The sequence below is a fragment of the Hyla sarda genome, chromosome 4 (assembly GCF_029499605.1).
Source record: "Hyla sarda isolate aHylSar1 chromosome 4, aHylSar1.hap1, whole genome shotgun sequence".
NCBI lineage: Eukaryota > Metazoa > Chordata > Amphibia > Anura > Hylidae > Hyla > Hyla sarda.
This window is the reverse complement of record NC_079192.1, coordinates 177,358,559-177,381,562: the sequence shown is the minus strand read 5'-3', so window position 1 is coordinate 177,381,562 and position 23,004 is coordinate 177,358,559. Positions and strand designations below refer to the sequence as shown.

Sequence of the window (23,004 nt, the reverse complement as noted above, 5' to 3'; positions counted from 1 at the left end):
CACGCCATGGTGCCAGCTCGCAAACACCCGGATGGCGCCCACAGGGCTGGAGTATCATGACTCCGCCCCCATGTGATGTCACCCCCGCCCCCTCTATGCGGGGGCGGGGGTAGCATCATATGGGGGCGGAGTCGTGATGTCACAATACTCCGGCCCCGTGGTCGCCACCCAGCTGTGGCGGGGGGGGTGACATCACACGGGGGCGGGGTCGTGATGTCACGATACTCCGGCCCCGTGGTCGCCACCCAGCTGTGGCGGGGGTGGCCACCCCGCTATGTGGGGGGTGACATCACACTGGGGCGGAGTCGTGATGTCACGATACTCCGGCCCTGTGGTCGCCACCCAGCTGTGGCGGCGGCCACCCCGCTATGCGGGGGCAGGGGGTGACATCACACAGGGGCGGAGTCGTGGTCGCCACCCGGCTGTTTTTGAGCTGGCACCGCGGCATGCAGCTCAAACAGGTGGGTGGCGAATACAAGATTGCGGGGGTCCCCAGCAGCGGGACCCCCGCAGTGAGACATCTTATCCCCTATCCTTTGGATAGGGGATAAGATGTCTCAGGGCCGGAGTACCCCTTTAATGTGTAGGTGTTTCATTGTCATTACAGAACATATCGGTTTACATTTATATAGCTCTGCTATATCCAGTCCCATGTGATGATGACCTTTGTTTCTAGTAAGGAGCGGCTCATATAAAACTCAGACAGATAAAAAACTTAAAGGTACATAGCAGTTTTTCAGAAAAACACGGTAAACTAGAACAATTCTTCTGCAAGGAAATTCACAGTAAAGAATGAAGGGAGATTGTCAGGTGCACAGACACAGATCCACACAGACTAATGGCTGGAATGTCTTCTAAACACTTGACAGGGTGGGATAGAGATATTTTAATGATTGTAATGGATGTACGCTGCTTTGTAAGAGCCTCTTTTCTTACTTTAACATTAAAGACTCTTTTGATCCATCTGTTAGGGTACGTTCACACGTGTGGATTACCTGCAGATCTTCCGCTGTGTATCTGCTGCGGAAAATCCGCAGTGGATTTTTCTACCATTGACTTCAATGGGTCAGCAAAAAATCTGCAATAGAGGCAGATTTACAGATTTTCCTTCAGACCCGTTGAAGTCAATAGTAGCAAAATCCGCAGCGGATTTTTTTCAGCAGATGCGCAGCAGACAATCCACAGGTAATCCGCACGTGTGAACGTACCCTTAGGCTTGGTTCACACTACGGAATTTCTGCCTGCAATTCCGCTCTGAAATTGCAGACAGAAGTTCTGCTTACTAAAATGTACAGCTGAATTTTGAGTGGAAAATTCGCTTTCAAATTTCTGACTGAAGAATGGTGGTGCTCATTCTTCAAGTGGATCTACTCGCAGAAGACATTGCCATCTATTGGGGACGGCATTGTCTGCATGGTCCTAGCCTGGCCACACTCGGAATCTCTAGACAGAATTTTTCTGTCTGGAGATTCCGTAGTGTAAACCTAGCCTTAGGCTAGGTTCACACTATGGAATTTCTAGGCAGAATTCCTGCCGGAGATCGAGCCAGCTGCACTAGGACTGCGCGGACTACATTGTCGTCCCCATAGATGGCAATGCATTTCTGAGCAGATCTCCCCAAATATCCACCCAGAAATGCATTGCAGTCTATGGGGGCAGCAATGTAGTCCGCACAGTCCTAGTGCAGCTGGCTCGATCTCCAGCAGAAATTCTGCAGTGTGAACCCAGCCTTTGGCTAGGTTCACACTACGGAATTTCCGCCTGCAATACTGCTTTGAAATTGCAGGCAGAAATACCGCTTGCTAAAATGTATAGTGTAGTGAATGGGTTTCCGTTCACAAATTCACACTTTGGAATTTGTGAATGGAAAATCTGCTTGGAAATTTCCGCCTGAAGAATGGTGTTGCTCATTCTTCAGGCGGAAATACTCCTATTGGAGACTGCAGTGTCCGCACGGTCCTAGCGCCGACTGATTCAGCCCAGAGATTCTGTAGTGTGAACCAAGCCTTAGGGTCTATTCCCACGGCAGAATTTCCGCCTCAAATTCCGCAAGCGTAAATTCCGAAGTGTGAATGGGAGTGCGGAATCCCATAGAACTCTATGGGCTTTAATTTGAGGCGGAATTCCGCAAGCGGCAATTCTGCCGTGTGAATAGACCCTTAGGTTAGGTTCACACTGCGGAATCTCCGGGCAGAAAATTTCCGCCCGGAGATTCTGAGTGCGGCCAGTGCCGACTGAATCAGTCGGCGCTAGAACCGCACGGACACTGCAGTCTCCAATAGACTGCAGTGTGTTCCGTGAGTATTTCCGCCTGAAGAATGAGCAACGCCATTCTTCAGGTGGAAATTTTAAAGCGGATTTTCGGTTCACAAATTCTGAAGTGTGAATTTGTGAATGGAAACCCATTCACTACACTATACATTTTAGTAAGCGGAAGTTCTGCCTACAATTTCAAAGCGGAATTGCAGCGGAAATTCCGTAGTGTGAACCTAGCCTCAGAGTTAACACAGGGTGGATAAAATACTCTCTTTAGTATTTTCCAGAAGATTTCTTCCACAGGCTGTGTAAAAAAATAAGCGCAAAATCTGCACAAACATTGACCTGCCTTGTGGATTTATACTGTGCAAATTCTGCAGATTTAGTGCAGATTTCAGATACACTTTGTATTCTTTTATTATCATCTACAATACTAACATAACCGGCACCATAATCCCCAGCAGTAAAGCCGCAACAAATCCACACCAAAATTGACATGGTTCAGTGCAGATTTTCTCCTGCAGATTTTAGTGCAAAAACACTGCATGTTCTCTGTTGCAAAAAATCTGCAGTATATCCTGCTTGTGTGAACATACCCTGAAACAGTGTCCAATCCCAAACAGGTACATATGAAGTCAGCCGGAGCATGCCACCATTTTATTTTCTGTGGGATTTATATGAATCTGACATAAGAAACGTTGCGTCAGCCTTCATACACCTCCAATGAAGAAGCCCTATGCAGGAACCTGAATGTTACTGAGCCACCATGAATCTGATACCTGTAATAGGTTCTGTGTCTGTTACAGATTTGTGCTGGAAATGCAGTTGTACAACTGGAAAAGTGGCTTATCAGGCTCTGGTCACAAAGATAAAAACTTCTAAAAATAGTTACGTCTTTCAATTGTATGAGAGAAGAGGAAACAGTAAGTGGAGCAAAATAACGCCACATTCTACAAGGACCACCCAATATCCACTTATTTCAAACCAAATATTAGAATAGAAGATGTAAATATTGTAGGGGTTTCTTTGTAGGATGCATATTTATTTTATTTGTAATACTAGAGACATAGGGGGAGATTTATCAAAACCTGTGCAGAGGCAAAGTTGCCCAGTTGCCCATAGCAACCAATCAGCTGGCTTCTTTCATTTTTCACAGGCCTGGTTAGGAATGAAAGAAGCAAGCTGATTGGTTGCTATGGGCAACTGGGCAACTTTGCCTCTGCACAGGTTTTGATAAATCTTCCCCTGTTGACAGGTTTTTTTTTTTACCCTTTTTTTTTCACTTTGGTTTTCGTGGACATGCAGCAAATTTATCATTTGTTGTTAGTAATTTTGGCTCAAATGTTGAAATCAGCTGTTCACAGCGCCTTTTACACAGAACTTACCGCCACAAAGGACGCGTATTTTACCCTATAGAGCAGCCATTTTGGAGTCCCTCCTGCAGTATATCAGCAAGCGACATGAGTTATTTTCTTTTGTGGGGTTTATAGCCACCATGTGAAATGGATTTTATTTTCAACTTGGGTAGTTTTTTTTTTTTTTTTTTTTTTACTTTAGTGCAGTGGTCTTCAACCTGCGGACCTCCAGATGTTGCAAAACTACAATTCCCAGCATGCCCGGACTGTCCGGGCATGCTGGGAGTTGTAGTTTTGCAACATCTGGAGGTCCGCAGGTTGGAGACCACTGCTTTGGTGCTTACCTTTCCTGAACTTGTGCGGCCATGTCCAATGCTGGCTCAACGGAGGGTGAAGGTTCCTCAGAGACAACTATGTCGCAGGATAGTATTGAGCAGCCCTGGAGGCGTCGCTGCTTTCACCCCAAAAAATTTTTTTATGTATTTTGACGCATTTACATTTTCTGACATTGCTAAGTGTGTTTTCCATGTGCAAAATTTCTTGGCGGGGATTTGCGCCCCAAAAAACGGGATTTGCGCCAAAATTGGTGCAAATGATGAATTATTGAATAAAGTTAAAATCACACACAGGACCGTGTGATTTTGAGAAAGTTGTAAAAATGACAGTGGAGAAGATGCACCAAACTTTGGCGCAAAGTATTGCGCCAAAGTTACGTGAACAAAAACACATAAATCCTTTGATAAATACCCCCCCATAGCTACTAACCAAATCAATATGGAAAGCGAACGACGGCTTCTCATACTCCGGATTACTCATTTAACATGTGAGTACTTGTTACATATCGTAGGCCTTAGCTGACATGCTGTAAACATTTCGAGATATTTGAACACGGAGAATTCCTGGGCTCTTTCATGATGCACGCTTGGCGCTCTCCACTGACTCTACAGGTTCGGCCCACGTGTCCCTTTGCTCATTGTAGAAGAGTGTGATCTATAAGAAGACATTACCATAAGGATTACCTCATATCAACAGTCTGTGTTATAAGAAAGCTGATGCTGAGCGATGCGTATGTGATGCGGCATGACAAAACTTGACTGTGCTAGAAAAAACATTTCAGCCGTATGCACAGAGCAGGGCTTATGTAATACGGAGGCATGTACTATCATTTGGAGAGTTTTTTATGTGAGGAAAATTACAATTTTATAGGAACTGTCTTCTGCTGCTCCCATGTGGACCTAATATTACTAAGAAATATGAAGGACATATGCTGAGATGCTATGCTACCTAGGGCATTTCTGCGTTGTTCACACTACTAAAACCATATGTTTTTTGCAGCCTCCAATGAAGATCCTCTGACGTGAAAACCTAGCATGGCTGTGTTCAAGCAGCAGAAGGTAGAAGACCTGTACATCATAGCCGATGAGCTAGGAAGGTAACATGAGGCTTATTTACAGCTCTTACGGGATTATAGAACCTAAAATAATAATGTGACTCGTGGCTGTCCACAGTGCTGCAGCTGCTTGGTTATGTCAATGTGACATGCTTATAGGTAACTAAAACAGGAAATCGATGTTATTTAATACTGTTTTATAGGGTGCCATATTAAAATATCACAACATGAACTGTGTCTCTATGAAGTTAAAGGGGTACTCCGGTGGAATTTATTTTTTTAATCAACTGGTGCCAGAAAGTTAAACAGATTTGTATATTCACAGTCTAATAGAGATAACTCGGCACCATTTTGAATGACGGGTAGGTATCAGGATAATAATAGTGCACGGCCCCTTTAACTGCTCTGTATTCGGTGCTAACTCGCTGGAGATAAGACAATTCACAATTCAACACTGAAGATGCAGAAAATGCGGAGAACTCACCCAAGCTTCAACTGCAGTGGTAGTTTATTATAAACTTACAAACATGAGGGTACACGGATCAGGGAGCTGTGCTGGAGGACACGGGGGTAATGTCTCAGTGACGGACCGTTGCGCGCTTCTGCGCTTCGTCAGACCGGGACATTTTAATCCTTCCAGTACTTATCAGCTGCTGAATTCTACAGAGGAAATTCTTTTCTTTTTGGAACACAGAGCTCTCTGCTGACATCACCGGCACAGTGCTCTCTGCTGACATCTCTGTCCATTTTAAGAACTGTCCAGAGTAGGAGAAAATCCCCATAGCAAACATATGCTGCTCAGGACAGTTCCTAAAATGGACAGAGATGTCAGCAGAGAGCACTGTGGTCATGATGTCAGCAGAGAGCTCTGTGTTCCAAAAAGAAAAGAATTTCCTCTATAGTATTCAGAAGCTAATAAGTACTGGAAGGATTACGTTTTTTTAATAGAGGTAATTTACAAATCTGTTTTACTTTCTGGCACCAATTGATTTAAAAAAAAAAAGTTTTCTACCAGAGTACCCCTTTAAATACTGAAACCTGTGGATGTTATTAGTGGACAAAGCTTTATTCCTAACTCAAAAAAAATAATAACTTAAAGGGGTACTTTGCCCCTAGACATCTTATCCCCTATGCAAAGGATAGGGGATAAGATGTCTGATCACGGGGGTCCCGCCACTGGGGACCCCCGTGATCTCCCTGCTGAACCCAGAATTTGTTTAGAGTGTCAGGTGCAGTGCCGATGGCTCGTGACATCACGGCTGTGCCGCGCTCGTGACGTGTCAGCTACGCCTCCTCAATGCAAGTCTATGCCCTTCTGAGGGGGCGTGGCTATGATGTCACGAGCCTCCTCCCAGCATCGCCAGTCATCCAACACGGAGCAAAGTTTGCTCTGGATACCAGATGTCGGGGTGCTGCAGGAGAGATTGTAATCAGACATCTTATCCTCTATCCTTTGGATAGGGGATAAGATGTCTAGGGGAGGAGTACCCCTTTGAGAGGGCTGCCCTGGAGCTGAAAAACATGGCAGCTGGGCGGTGTCCGTTGCTGCCGTGGCACCGTGTCTGTGGGGAGTTGCGACCCATGGACTTGTTTGAGTGGCATTGGGGCCGCTCTGCCAGTGGGTCGTTCCCCCTGTGGGCACTAGTGTTGCGGCGGTGGACAGTAATGGACTTGCTTAGGAAGGATCTGCGCTTGTCTTGGGGCTAAATGGCTATGTCATGAGATTATCATAACACTGTGGCTAGCTTTTAGTGAACTGGTATTTCCTGTTTGACTTTTCTTTTTATGACTACAAATCCCACAATTCCCTTTTCTTTCCTCCCACACATCAGCCACCCCACCCATTGAAGCAAAAGACCTGTGGTTTTCAATCAGGGTGCCTACAGCTGTTGCATTAGTTGCAGATTGATCACTCCACCCATTGAAGCAGACTGGCTCCCTGTCATCAGCTGACTAGTGAGTCAGGTTTCGGCCTCATTGCAAGCTGGAAAAAATCCGAGACAACAGTCATTTTGTATGCTGTTAAAAATTAATAGTGGGGTGAAAATCACATAAGAATTGTGAGAAAACCGTCACACACAGGTACAGACACTATATTATGAACTACACTAACTTTACAGCCCCTGTAGCATAGTCAAATAAAAATAATTCCTGGAATACCCCTTTAATAAAGTTAGGGTGTAGATACACTTTTAATAGCTGTCGGCTAAATATTCATTCAGCTCACAGATATCTCTCCTGATCTTCCCTTACACATAATTATTCAGCATGGCTGAACATTGATGTGTTCTCTATGGAGAGAGGAGGGGTAAGCCACAGCCAGCTTTGGCAGAGGCTTATCCTCAGGAAAACAAAAGTGTCTGACATTTAAATCCAATATGCCCAACCCTTTTCTCCAGTGACATCATCTGTCAAGGTTGAATAACAAGTTGAACAATACACTTTTGACAGTTATTTCCACCAATAATGGCAAGTTTGGGTGACTTTTGTCTAAAGTATATGGGGACCTTGAGGCTGTTTCCACTTTGGTTTTTTTCTGGCAGATTTTGAGCCAAAGCCAGAAGTGTTTTCAAAAGGAGTAGGACATATAAAGGAAGGACTTACACTTCTCCTCCCTTATGGATCCACTCCTGACTTTGACTCAAAAACTGTAGTGGCAGTATTCCAAAAACTGCCAGAAAAAAAACCAAGTGGAAACTTAGCCTAAAGGGAATGTGTCACCAAAAAGTTTTTATGTAAACCATACTTTTAATATTTTTGGGTGATGTTGTTTTCTAATTTCTATTTTACTATCTATATTTTAAAATAACCTTGAATTCTTGTGGTCCACTGGCCACTAGGTCTAAAACTAAGCTGAGGCTTCCTGTTCTGTACAGATCATTTCCCAGTAATGCCTTTCTTCTCACCACAGGCAGAATTACAGTGAAAAGATGACACTAGTAGACAGATAACACTCGATCTCCCACCATTCACAGCAGAGATCAGCCTTCTTTTCCCTGTAGAATGATCTCTGAAAAGGTCACAGAGAATTCTCAACAGCATCATCAGTTTGCCTGCTTAGGACAGATCCTGTCTATTGTTGTCTATGGTCCATGTGTCCTGTTGTAAACCATATCTCTAAATGCTGTTATTGTAAGATTAAATTAAAAAAAATTACAATCAGAAAATAGAAACAGATTAGAAAAAATAATATGTTTCAATAAATGTCTCAAACAGGAAAATAATCTAGGTGATAAAGTCCTTTTACAACGTAAATTGAAATAGAAGATGGGGGGTGGAGGGGGTATGCAGCTTCAGCTTGTTTCAGTAAAACAGTCACAGTGAAATACAGCAAAACAAGGAGCTTACTTAAAGAGGACCTGTCAATTCTATATCTTACTGGCCCTGCACAATACCAAAAGCACTTTGCTGTCCCTGTAGGCTGGATTTCCTGCAGTATTGTGCAGGGGATATCTCGCAGCGTGAAATACGCTGCATATGCATTATTTGTGACCCTACCCTAAAAAAGAATCTTAGCAGTAGGACTGAGCTACTGGGCATATGTGGCCACCAATACTGGACACATTAGGTGTATGTTCTGAGAGGAAGTTAAAAGAACACCAGGGGGCACTGTCATGGGTATGTGCTAGCCATATCAAGCCACAAGCATTTTTTTTCGATTTTGTGGTACCTACTAGAGAACTGTAATATTGAATCATAGGACAACTCCCTGAAACATTATGTAGTTGCCCGTTGCAAGTTCTGCTTCTAAAATTGAGTAAGCGCGCACAGAGTTTCCATGTTGACTGTGTTAGAGGGAACATGTTTTTTCTTTTTTCTTTATTTCAATTTACAAAATTCCAAAATCAAACAGTAACATAATCCTTCTACATCAATACATTAATCACCCTCCCCCTCCCCCTCCCCCCCCTTTCCTACAATCAATATTCACCATAGGAGACAGGGTGTCATGGGGCCGAAGTCAACAATATTTTATACTAAATTTAACTAATTCCCCTCAAAATTAAACCTTTTAATCATTAATCTTAAACCTTTTAATTATCCATTAATTCCGACCCCCTAAATCCCTGCCCCTTCACATTAGAAAAAAAAAATGAAAATTAAGTTAAAATTCTATACCTCTGTCTCTCCTCAATTCCCCCTGTAATGTATCCTTCCATTATCCACATATTATTATACCATTCAATACTGCTGGGACAGATAGGGGATATTTAATTTTTAACAATCAACAGACGGGCGTAGAATAACATTCTCAGACATCTTATTTTTATTTTTTTACTGGCTTTTATCCTCGTGTCATCTCCCAAAATTTCTGTCCTAGGGGAGAATTCCATGCATACACCAGTTATATCTTTAATTTTACTAAATATTTCTTTCCAGTAGTCAACAATCTCAAAACAACTCCAAAATATATGTAAATGACCTGCTTTTTCTTTTTTACACCTTTTACACCTACTATCCTTTCTCTAAGAAAAAAAAAACATTGTGTGATAAACTCTATACACAATATTATCAAATTGTATTATCTTATGGTTCAGATTAGGGGATATGTAATTAATGTTCTTCAGTTTTACATCCCACCCCTCCTCTTCTATATCTCTGATCTCCTCTTGCCATTGTTGGCTACTGCTATGTACTAATATAATCTTATTTAACTTTACATTAGCTGTATAGACATATGAGATATGTTTTTTTTTTGTTATATTGCCACTTAGAATTTTATTCAAAACTTCTGGATGCACAACCTGTATGGTTCCCCTTTTCCTGATGAACTCAAGTATGGTTCTTCTTATACTGTTATATTCCAACCAACCGCCCTCTTTTAGATTAAGTTCTTCTTTCATTATTATCCATTCCATGAATTTACCTTTTTCCCAAACATCTTTTATTCGAACACATCCTTTACTTTTAAACATTTTAATTTTCTCCAATTTACTCATCTCTTGTATACTTCTGTTGTCCAGCACCGATGCCACATCCAATATTCCTTTTACATTCATTTCTTTCCTAAACACCCTCCATGTTTTGACCAGGTTTTTAACCATTGTAATTTTCTTCCATTTCTCCTCCTCCATTTTCTTGGATTCCAGCAATTGAAAAGTATCCATAAATTCCCCATCAGTACTAGACAACAGAAATTCAAAGAAGGCAAATTTCTTTCATTCAGTCAAAAAATAAATCTGTCTTGCCAAAAAATACCTATACAGTGATCCCTCAACTTACAATGGCCTCAACATACAATAGTTTCAACATACAATGATCTTTTCTGGACCATCGTAAGTTGAAACCAGACTCAACATACAATGTACAGACAGTCCAGATCTGTGAAACGTGTCAATGGCCGGAAGAACTGACCAATCAGAATGGGCATTCACTGGTAAAACACCTGTATTACTGAAGCGTATGCACTGACTGGTGTCTGGTAGCGCCTCCTACAGTACAGGGAGGTATTACATGTTCTGTACACTTTACCGGTACCAGGGTTACCTGCTCCTTTGGACACCAGGTAAGGGCGACTCCATGTTACTTTTTTAGGACACTGCGTGTACTGTACAGGACCCTGAAGAAGCTCCTGTCCTCTACATAGGCCAGTGTTTCCAAGCGTGGCTCCAGCGGTTGCAAAACTACATCTCCCAGCATGCCCGGACAGCCTTTGGCTGGGAGTTGTAGTTTTGCAACAGCTGGAGGCTCCCTGCTTGGGAAACACTGACATAGACAGTGATTACATCTCCCAGCAGATCTTTATTACTTTTATATGTAAGGATTTGCTTCATCTATATTAGTTATCTACTTATTTTTCTTTAATCCTCAGTTTTTCCTATTTTTGGAGACATTTTGGTGCCTTTAGAACCAATTACCAGGTTTCCATAGAGTTCTGGTCTCAACATACGATGGTTTCAACATACAATGGTCGTCCTTGAACCAATTAATATTGTAACTTGAGGGACCACTGTATACATATATATCTGGAAACGCTATTCCTTTCCCTTGGGGAAACATGGTACATGGTTACTGTTCACTTTAACAGAGTGTTTTAATAGGAAGTATGAGAGGGAATGATGAAGAGATTTCTGCATATATATATATATATATATATATATATATATACACACACAAATATACTGTAGCTTGAGTTTTTTTTAGGATTTAAAATATTCCTATTGAATTGCTATGACGACACATTTATTGTTCCTGAGACTGATCAATGGCTGACATTTTTTTAAACAAATTCCTCATGACGTGGGACTTTTATTTTTTATTTTTTTCTGGGACTAATTTGCAAATGAACCCTGCATTACATCAGACATTGAGGTTGCTGGACAAGAGATGAGAAAAGCTGGAGTCATGGTGGCAGGGAGAATAGTTGGAGGAATGTACTAGATGACAGGATAATTTACTATGTAGCAGGAGGTGATCTACAGCTAAATGTCAGATGACCCCCATTGTGCCACCTGCAAGCTAACAAATGGCAAGTTGTTAAGTCTTTTCTTTGTTTTTTGTCTTTGTCTTTTTCATTTCACATTAATATGTAATTGAACATTCTTCATTAATAGAAATCTATCTAATAACTTTCAGAAGAAAAGGGCAATGTAAAGTTATCTAAGTCCTGCGGTAGATTGTACTCATGAACATTACTGTCCAGAAGTGGTTTGGCCCTCTTATAAGCATTCCCTGCTTTACTTAAACTGTGTTCACGTGTTCAGGTTTTAAATTGCCATTAGTTAATTTAAAGCTATAAACATATCATGAATGAAGGACACTTATAAAGGTCAGACTGAGACTTCTCCTCTTTTCAGATCCATTCCTTGTTTTGCAGTCGAGAATTGCAATTAAAACCCTGGCCGTGTGGTCACAGTCTTAAAGATGTACTCTGCTGCTAGACATCTTATCACCTATCGAAAGGATAAGGGATAAGATGTCTGATCGTGGGGGTCCCGCGATATCCCACAGCAACTGGTATTCTAAGCAAACCCTGTACTCCTTCGGCAGTGGCCGTGACTTCACACCCATGCCCCCTCCTGACAACACACCACATCTACTCCATTCATATCTACGGGAGGGTTCGTGTCAGCTGTCACATCACGATCACGGCCTCCGGTTTTGAGCATTCTGAAATTTTTTTTTAGAATGCTGATGCGATTCAAAATGCATTATCTTATTAGCACAGGAGATGCAAGAACATGTTTATATTAGCAAAAAGGTCATTTGACTGTTTTTAAAAAGTTCTCCATAAATGTTCACCTTTTGTATTTGGAGTTGAAGATGAAAGTAATTTATGTATGGTTTCTAAAGATTGTGACTCATTCCATTCCGTTCTCATTCTAATAATACGTCCTTCAGCTTTAATGAAACTTGTAATAAAGAGTAAGAACACAGGAGCTAATTATCCTATTATTGTGACTGCATTGGATTGCAGCTCAGTTTAACCGCATCGGGTAGAGCATTTTATTTCATTGTATAAAAAAAAATCTATATTTGGATGTCTTTTCAACAATCAGGGCCTTCTTTAACGCGGGGAAAAAGGGGCAGCTGTCATTCCTGAGGGCCCAAAGCAACTAGCCCTTGAGCCCCACGCTAAAGCAGCTAGCTGCCGCTACTGTTCTAAAGGAGCGCCGCGTTTTTTCCTGCAGACCCCGCCCCTCCCCGGTTACGCCCCATGGGCGGAGCTCCTGTAGTCAGTGCTCTGGCTGCTGGCTCCATGCGCCCCGGGACCCGGCGGAGGCACCATGAGGAGCTGCCAAGGCCGTCTTTAATGCAGGGGCATCCTGGGGGCCCAAAGCAGCTAGCCCTTTAGCCTCACACTAAAGCAACTAGCCGCCGACGCTTGTCCAGGCAGGGCCCTCCTTGCCTATGCTCTGCGGCTCACTGTTCTAATGTGGAACCGCGTTTTTTCCTGCAGTCCCCTTCCCCGGTCACACCTCGTGGGCAGAGCTCCGATTGTCAGTGCTCTGGCTGTTGGCTCCATGCGCCCCGAGACCCGGCAGAGGCACCATAAGAAGCGGCTGCAGCAGATGGGCCATCCCGGGCCTCCTACTGTTGCTGGTGCTGGGGACCCGTACTGGTAGAGGTAAGAGGCGGGTGGGGACTTCAGGCTCCTGAGTACAGGTTACATTTTCACATTCATCCTTCTCCCGTGCTATGTCTCCTCCTCCATCACATTCAAGCCGGGCTGCTGCATCACCCTGATCTGCCTGTGCCCATCTCATTCACCCTGGGTTACCTCTACCCTCTGCGCTCTATCACTTCCTGGTCCAGATCAAATTATGCAACTTCCCTGTGTTCTTTTTTTTTTTTATAGTTCTGTTGTGCACAATCTCCCTAGACTCCTATGGAGTGTGGGCAGTATATTGAGTGGCACACAGTGGGCACCTCAGTGCTGGGCATATACCAGTTTGTAGTGGCCCCCCAGTATGGGAGTTGTTACCCCTTACCTGTGCTTCCCTGTAAGGTAGCCTCCCATCAGTGTCCCCTGGGCCCACCCTGCATCTGTTCTACTGTAATTGTATATTGTCCCCTATGTTATATATATATATATATATATATATAAGAATGTTGCATCTTTAAGATAGGTTAACATGTGATCACCAGTTGTCATGTGAGTTGTCATGTGATTGTTAACCAGAAGGTATCAGTGACCAGGTGACTTAAGGGTGACCACCCGATTCTCCCCCATAAAAGCCCTGGGAGGAGTCTCTTCTCTCTCTTAGTTCCTGAGTATTTGCTGAGGTGCAGTCAAGTCTAAGAGCATGTTTGGAGTCATAGGAGGCCTCAAGTCAAGTCTGCAGCCACAGGCGACAAGTCTACAAGTAAGGCTGCATTCACATCTCATTTTTACACTACGGGTGCTGGATCCGGCTGGGGGAGGGGCCAACCGGGCTCTCCCGTACCCCAACCGGACCACTAGACGCAGTAGCCAGACCTATACCACCACCGTCACCAGCCCCCAGTGTCCTCAACTTTGCCAGACACCGCAGCCTAAGATTTACAGAGTTTTAGGCAGGACATTGAACAACTGACTAAGGCTGCGAAGGAGCTTGCCACCCGGGCCGTTCCACCTAACCGCCCCTGCCTAGAAAACCTGCCCCTGCTCCCTGCAATTTAAATTACTGCAATCCTCCACCCAGTAGACCCTCGAGGACTCAAAGACCCTTTTGCACTTACTGTAATAAGTCAGGACATTGGAAAATGCAGTGCTGGGATTAAAACGGATTTCCCCTGAGGTCGCGGACCAGCCCTCAGGAAAACAGTCATCAGGTCCAATCCCCAAACGACCTAAGTCAGGACTCTCCCTGTATGTCGCCTCCTGCCCCTATGTAAAAATTGTTGTAGAAGGTGTACCGTTGGCGGTGTTGATAGCTACAGGGTCACAAGTGTCTACTATACCAAAAAGTGTTTTCTCTCAGCATTGGGATGCTAGTTTATTGTGAGAGCCTGATTATGTTAACTTCCAAGTAGTTGCGGGTAATGACCAACCAGTCCCCAGACATGGATACTGGGAGCCAACTATTCAGTAAGCATGTACTTACCGGGCAGGGAGTGACTGTAACTAATGTGACAGATAAGGGGTCTTCCGAGTTTATATCGGGGAAAAATTATTTTGCTGAAATATTAGATGCCTTGCATGCCTCTCTTCCTTATCTGCCCCCTTCATGCCAGTGGGCTGCACAGCACCACTTGAAAGTTCTACAGGCGGAGCAGAAGTTTGCCAACAAGCAAGGTGAAATCTGCAGAGTAAGAGTTCAAGACACCAGCTCAGTGACCTTACAACTCAACACGGAGACCATCATCTGGAGTCGTGCAGTTCCCAGAGTCAAGAATAGGGACTATCAAGCCATGCTGGAACATATGCAATTGGAAGATCATCCTCTTGTTCGAGCTGCGAGAAGCCTTGTCACTGTCACCCAACGGGAGAGTGGTTAGTAAACCTGTCTGATTCTGCTAATGTCTTGCCCAAATACACTCCTGTAGCCCAGCTGTAGAGTCCTAGAGTCGAAGGACATTGTGACAGAACGTCTGGTGTCCCGACAGCGTGCAGCTCAAGGGGCTAAAGGATCCAGTGTGAGCCCTCCAGAGCCCTGGTGGGCTCAACTCCAGGTTGGAGACGACACTGCCCCAAGGGACCAAGTCAATGGAATCATCAATGTTGCCAAGAGGTACCATGAGGCTTTCAGCAAGCACCCCACAGACTTTGGGCATACTTCAATGATCTAGCACCGAATCCTCACAAGTGATAGCCCACCTATCAAGGAAAGACACCGGCCGGTCGCGCCAGGCATGTATCAGTCAAGAAGATGCTGGCTGACATGAAAGAGGCAGATGTGATTCAAGAAAGTCAGAGCCCCTGGGCGGCACCACCTGTCCTGGTCAAGAAGAAAGACGGAACCATCCGCTTCTGTGTTGATTACAGGAAACTGAACAATGTCACACATCAAGACGCTTATCCTTTGCCAAGGATCGAGGAGTCACTCACAGCCCATGGGTTGGCTGCTTACTTCTCCACCCTGGACTTAACCAGCAGATATTGGCAAGTGCCCATGGCCGTGGAGGATTGGGAGAAGACTGCCTTTGTGACACCCATGGGACTGTTCGAGTTTAAAAGTATGCCATTTGGGCTGTGCAATTCCCCTGCTCCATTCCAGCATCTGATGGAAAGGTGCCTGGGCCATCTGAATTTTCAAAGTGTCCTATTGTACCTGGACGATGTCATTGTGTATTCCAAGTCCTACTAGGAACACCTCAGTCATCTGTCAGACGTCTTCCAAGTCTTAATCAAGCATGGATTAAAGATTAAACCGTCCAAGTGTCACCTGCTCAAGCTTCAGGGCCATTACTTGGGTCATGTTGTTGGTGGAAAAGGGGTCCAGCTTAATCCTGAAAAGGTGGAAGCTGTCAAGAACTGGCCTACCCTGCACATAGTGAAAGATGTCAGGAGCTTCCTGGGATTTGCTGTATACTACCGCCGCTTCATTCCCCACTTTGCACAGATTGCAGAACCCCTCACAGCTCTCTTACGGGGTACGGCAAAGGAGAACTACAATGGAAGACTACCTATTCAATGGGCCAAAGAGCAAGAAACAGCATTCCAAGCTCTTAAACGTCTGCTGATGGAGCCACCTATCTCAGCGTTTCCAGACTACAGTCAGCCATTCCAGCTGTATACTGATGCCAGTTTAGAGGGTCTGGGAGCTGTCCAGTCGCAAGTCCAGGAAGGACAAGAGTGAGTAATTGCCTATGCCAGCGAGGAGCCGAAAAGAACAATGTCAATTACATCTTATTCAAGTTGGAACTTCTCGCCCTGGTGTGGGCCATGACTGAAAAATTCAAAGACTTTTTGGCTGCCACACCATTTACCTTCTACATGGACAATAACCCGTTGACCCACCTGAACACTGCCAAGTTGGGTACCATTGAACAGTGATGGGCTTCAAGACTAGCCAATTACAGTTTCACCATCAAGTACAGAAGCGGCAAGCCAAATGTCAATGTTGATGTACTGTCTCGGATGACCCCCAGCGAAGAACCACCTGTCAAAGACGTGTGGGAAGACGTGGAGATGACCCTATTTTATCGGCGGTTCATGAACCAGAATGTTGTGGCCACCCTCATGGACGCTGAACCCAGGTCCAAAAAGGTTAATGAAGACTTATACACCTGGAAGACTCTTTAAGACGAAAGTCGAGTCATGGGGGATCTATTGAACTACCTTCTGGCGAAAAAGGTGCCAACCCATCTATGCCAGGCCCAGTGTGACTACAAGTTGAAATGTCTGTGGCAACAGAGGAAACAACTGTTTGTGCACAAAGTACTGGTGTACCGAAATTCTTTGGATCCGGTCCCTGGTGATCGACTTCATCAGATTCTGGTTCCCTGAAGAGACGTGGCGATGGTCGGCGATGGTCCTCAACCATCATCAACTCCTCAACTCATACCATGACCAGTCGGGACACTTTGGAGTCCATAAGACCGAATCTACTTTCAGGCGAAGATTTTATTGGATCGGAATGCGGAGTGACATTGAGAAATGGTGCAGTAAATGTGCAGTCTGTAACGTCACCAAGAATGTGCACAAGGACAGAAGAGCACCCCTCCATTCCAACCAGAGTGAAAGGCCCAACCAGTTGGTTGCGCTAGACCAATTCAATATGTCTCCTACCCGGTCTGGGTATACTTATGCTCTCACCATGGTGGATCATTACTCTAAATGGGTTGTCGTTGTACCCGTCAAAGATTTCAGAGCCAAGACAGCGGCTCAGATGTTCTGCTCCAATTGGGTGCAAACCCTTGGGTGTCCGGAGTCTGTCCTAACGGACTGAGGAACGGCCTTCGAGGCCCAACTCTTCCAAGAGTTATGTCAATTCCATGCCTGTAAGAAACTCCGGACTACCACTTACCATCAGGGGAACGGGCTCTGTGAGCGCATCAATCAAGTCTTTATCCACATGTTTCGAGCAGCCTCTGTGTCAAGACAAGAAGAGTTGCCCCAAATGCTGCCTGAATTACTGGAGATATATAACAACACAGTCCACTGTTTTACGGGGTATACCCCTTTCTACGGCGACATGGGCAGCTGCCTAAAGACCAGACATTTGGGCTCCAGGCCCCGTTCAACAACTCTCCGCAAGCCTCTCTAGAATGGGTCTCTGACAACCAGAGAAGGACCTAAGAAGCTAAAGAAATTGTCAGCAAAAAGATGGGCAAGGCTCAACAGAGACAACAAGAGCTTGCTTTATTCAGAGAATGATAGTTACATCTCAGGCTGTTTGTTGCAGAGTTACCCCCGTGTGCTGTGCAGAGCAGATTAGCAGGGGAGTTCCACCTGGGTGACGGTGCCCGTTTCACGCCAGTCGGCGTTTCCTCAGGCCCCCTCGGTGTCGTCATCCCGCTGCAGGTGAGTGGCTTATATACAGGTGCATTCCCATGGAAACCAATGACATATAAACCATCTTAAATAATACATTAAATACCTGTTAAAAAAAAACAACACTCCCTGTGACTTAAAAGAAAGCATTCAGCTTGTTGGTTATGTTCGTTCAGACCTAGCTGACCCGTTACATTGATTGTGCTGATCCATTTCACTTTGCAGCGCAGCAGTTCCTTTTTTTCCTATCTCCACCTTGGGTGGTTTTTAACATATTCATTCCCTGCGAATTTTATGTATTTTACATTATTCTGATGCTTTTGATCTATGTGCATAATAAACCGAGTGGCTCCTACTTTTGTTCTAAGTGATCTAAAGTGTTCACTTAGAACTTTTGATTACTTAGAAGAAAAGAAGGAGCCACTTGGTTCATTATGCACATAGTTCAAAAGCATCAGAATAATGTGTTAATGTGTTAAAAAACACCCAAGAGGTGGAGATAGGAAAAAGAAACTGCTGCGCTGCGAAGCGAAATGGATCAGCACACTCAATGCTACTGGTCAGCTAGGTCTGAACGAACGCAACGAGTCAAATGCTTTCCTTTAAGTCACAGGGAGTGTATTGTTTTTAACAGGTATTTAATGTACTATTTAAGATGGTTTATATGTCATTGGTTACCATGGGAATGCAGCTGTATATAAGACACTCACCTGCAGCGAATGAAATCACTGAGAGGGCCTGAGGAAACGCTGACAGACGTGAAAAGGCCGCTGTCACCCAGGTAGAATGTCCCTGCTAATCTGCTCTGCACAGCACACGGAAGTAACTCTGCACCGAACAGTTTGAGATGTAACTATCATTCTCTGAATAAAGCAAGATCATCGAAAAAGCCGTATGAGTGTGCTGGTCTTTTGGTCTACCTTTGTTGAAGTTTACTGCATACCTGTTCACACAGCAGCACTTCCCAGCTCAGAGATCCCATATCAACGCTGATCCATTTATCACGCTCACTGTCCTAGCAAGCAGTTCTGAGACCGCCATCTTCTATCACATCTTCTAGAGACAACAAGAGGACTATAACCATCATGCCTCTGCAAAACCACTTCAATTGGGCAATAAAGTCTGGCTACGGAAGATTCCGAGGACCAACAAGATAGATTCTATCTGGGAGACTCAAGTATATTAAATGTGATAAAAGTGTAGTTATAAAGGTAATGAATCCCACATGTTTATGTCCCGTTATTGAAAGGAACATGTATGGACGTTTTCACAAAAATGCTACAGGGACTTTTCTCAGTTCTTTTTATTCAGACCTGTGAAGGACATTCGACAGTAATGCCCCAGGAACTGTCAGTCTTGGACCCAGTGGTCACTTCTAGTCGTCTACCCTCCAGGACCGGAGAGCGAGAGTTTGTGGTGACCTAGTATGGGAGTTGTTACCCCGTACCATGCTGCCCTGTCAGGCAGCCTCCCTGCAGTGTCCCCTGCCCCCCCTGCATCTGTTCTACTAATTGTATATTATCCCCTATGTTATGTACATAAGAATGTTGTATCTTTAAGAAAGGTTAACGTGATCACCAGTTGTCATGTGAGTTTTCATGTGATTGTTACCCAGGATGTATCAGTGACCAGGTGATTAAGGATGACCAATGGGACCCCACCAGAGTCTCCCCCATAAAAGCCCTGGGAGGAGTCTCTTCTCTCTCTTAGTTCCTGAGTCTTAGCTGAGGTGCATTCGAGCCTAAGAGTGTGTCTGGAGTCATAGGAGGCCTCAAGTCAAGTCTGCAGCCACAAGCTACATGTCTACAATTAAGCTAAAGCCACAGCTTAGTCTGTCTCCAGTCAAGTCAAGTCAGTCACTGTCATCTATTGTCAAGTCAAAGTGGCCTGCACTAAATTGTCCAGAACCACTGCAAGTCCCAGCAAGCCCTGTCTGAAATCACTGGTCACCTCTGTGGGCCTGGCTACACTGTATAGACTGTACCATCTGTCACTCAGTAAAGCTACCATTGTCCGTAACTTGGCATCGGAGTCATTATTGCCCTCGTGCCTAGCCCAGGATCCAGCAGTATACCTTCGGGTGGTATTGAGGATAAACCACGCCCTGGCATCACGAATACAAGGGTTGAATGCCATCTGCCCCTAGGGTAATTCCATCTGCTCTGCATCACACCCCTCTACCCCCAACTTCCTACTGGGAATTCTTCTTAACCCTTTATAACTTTACTGGGCAATGTCCTAGCGGTCTGTACGGTGACAGGAATGTCTATAGTAGGGAAGGAAAGTTCTACATCTTAAGTTGCAAAATGCAAATAGAATTGTGTAATACACTTTTGCCAGGCATTGCTTAGCTTCACCCAGTTTATGCCCAGTTACCCCCCATGGATTACCATTGATCCTCCTCTAAACCTGTGTTTTCCAAACAGTGGGTCTCCAGCTGTACCAAATCTACAACTCCTAGCATGTTGGGAGTTGTAGTTTTGCAGCAGATTGAGACACACTGCTTGGAAGACACTGTTCTAAACCAGTGGTCCCTAATCAGAGGCTTTCTCTTAGTTGTGCAACTACAACTCCTATCATGCCCTGACAGCTTATATTCCAAGCACTATACTATACCCTAGGTTGTGCTCAACATGTGGCTATCCAGCTAAATCAAAACTACAACTCCCATCATGCCCATACATCAAGTGCAATCCTGTACCCAAGTGTGCGCTCAACTTGGAGGCCACAGGTTGGTAAACACTGCCCTATAGTCTTTCATGACATGATAGGAGTTGTAGTCTTGCAGCAGCTGAAGAACTACATGTTGAGAGACGTTGTGGTATAGGATAGTAGTTAACTTATGCGCATGATTATTTTTATTTTTTTTTAAATCAACTGGTGCCAGAAAGTTAAACAGATTTGTAAATGATATAAATACAATGGAGAGGCTCCTGTCTGTCTGACAAGTGCGGCGGCGATCTGCAGTCTGTATGGAGCGGGCATCCGACTCCTGCCCGCTCCATACTCTGTAGCCTGTGTCCTCCGAAGCAGAGCAGGGGAGATGAGAAGGACTTTGTGTCTGCCGACCGCCACCATTCCCAGCTGGTCAGATTAAGGGACTCCACTTGACAGCGCTGCAGTCCCCACAAACGGTGCCCACCACCAAGCGCTGCGATCCTAGGAGTTGGCCGAGACTCCAGCAGTGCGATCCCTGACTGAGACAAGGAACCTGGCGAAATATCCTATACAGCCGGCATACAGGACTACATATAAGGGTGATCCGTGGTACCCCGGGAGTGGTGAGCATTTCATGGAGCATATTGCAAATTGGCTAATTTAATATGACTCTTTAATGTGTGATATGCACAGAGATTTATAAGGAGTGATCTTGATTGACTGTCAATTGAACTTGCTACTGATCACCAAGTGCTACTTTGCATCTGTTGGATCGAGTTATCACTGTCTGAAAAGATACATTGTATTATTACATCAATTGATTTACTGTGTAGTGGCAGCTGCTACATTGTATCTGCCTTATATTGAAGATCACTGAGAACAGGAACAATTGAATGAACATTTGCATTGAGAATTGTTGTTCTACATATTTTATTATTAGACTTCTATATTGATATTACAGGCTCAAGTCGCAGAATATTTTTATAGATGTTATATCTAATGTTGTTTTTTATTATATTTTATCATTTAAAAATTATTTAGGGGAGTACAAGGGCCCTGTACATTCCCTATTTAATCTATTATTCTATATTGATAAATATTAATTATTATATTAAATCAAATATCTTTGACCTTCGAGCCCCATTTTCTTTCAACAGATTTGTAAATTACTTCTATTAAAAAATCTTAATCCTTCCAGTACTTATTAGCTGCTGAATACTACATAGGAAATTATTTTCTTTTTGGAACACAGAGCTCTCTGCTGACATCATGACAACAGTGTTCTCTGCTGACATCTCTGTCCATTTTAGGAACTGTCCAGAGCAGCATATGTTTGCTATGGGGATTTTCTCCTACCCTGGACAGTTCTTAAAATGGACAGAGATGTCAGCAGAGAGCACTGTGGTCATGATGTCAGCAGAGAGCACTGTGTTCCAAAAAGATAAGAATTTCCTCTGTAGTTGTCACGATTCGGCTGGCTAGAGGTGGATCCTCTGTGCCAGAGAGGGATTGGCGTGGACCGTGTTGGTGGACCGGTTCTAAGTTGCTACTGGTATTCACCAGAGCCCGCCGCAAAGCGGGATGGTCTTGCAGCGGCGGTAGCAACCAGGTCGTATCCACCAGCAACGGCTCAACCTCTCTGACTGCTGAAGATGGGCGCGGTACAAGGGAGTAGACAAGAGCAAGGTCGGACGTAGCAGAAGGTCAGGGCAGGCAGCAAGGATCGTAGTCAGGGGCAACGGCAGGAGGTCTGGAACACAGGCTAGGAACACACAAGGAAACGCTTTCACTGGCACAATGGCAACAAGATCCGGCGAGGGAGTGCAGGGGAAGTGAGGTATAAGTAGGGAGTGCACAGGTGAACACACTAATTAAGCCTGCTGCACCAATCAGTGGCGCAGTGGCCCTTTAAATTGCAGAGACCCGGCGTGCGCGCGCCCTAAGGAGCGGGGCCGCGCGCGCCGGGACAAGACCGACGGGGAACGAGTCAGGTACGGGAGCCGGGATGCGCATCGCGAGCGGGCGCCTCCCGCATCGCGAATCGCATCCCGGCTGAGAGAGATATTGCAGCGCACCCGGCCAGCAGGTCTGACCGGGGCGCTGCAAATGCGAGGATGTTGCGAGCGCTCCGGGGAGGAGCGGGGACCCGGAGCGCTCGGCGTAACAGTACCCCCCCCTTGGGTCTCCCCCTCTTCTTGGAGCCTGAGAACCTGAGGATAAGACTTTTGTCTAGGATGTTGTCCTCAGGTTCCCAGGATCTCTCTTCTGGGCCACAGCCTTCCCAATCCACCCAAAAAAATTTTTTTCCTCTGACAGTCTTGGAGGCCAGAATCTCCTTCACGGAGAAGACGTCAGAAGAACCGGAAACAGGAGTGGGAGAAACAAGTTTGGGAGAGAAGCGGTTAATGATGAGTGGTTTAAGGAGAGAGACATGGAAGGCATTGGGAATACGAAGAGAAGAAGGAAGAAGGAGTTTGTAAGAGACA

General features: G+C 44.8%; 1 protein-coding gene across 6 annotated transcripts in view; it reads left to right on the top strand.

Moving 5' to 3' along the window:
* The window catches only part of DAPK2 (death associated protein kinase 2), a 138,018-nt gene that overhangs the window by 8,594 nt on the left and 106,420 nt on the right, over positions 1-23,004 (top strand). For 3 of the 6 annotated variants that reach the window (XM_056572882.1, XM_056572878.1, XM_056572877.1), the window contains exon 2: positions 4,947-5,043. In XM_056572882.1, coding sequence (XP_056428857.1) covers positions 4,982-5,043 — 62 coding nt within the window. In that variant the 5' untranslated portion in view covers positions 4,947-4,981. Of the gene's footprint in view, positions 1-3,150; positions 3,180-3,918; positions 4,435-4,541; positions 4,794-4,946; positions 5,044-23,004 lie in introns of those variants that run through there. The other 3 variants (XM_056572881.1, XM_056572879.1, XM_056572880.1) reach the window with 3 other exon arrangements.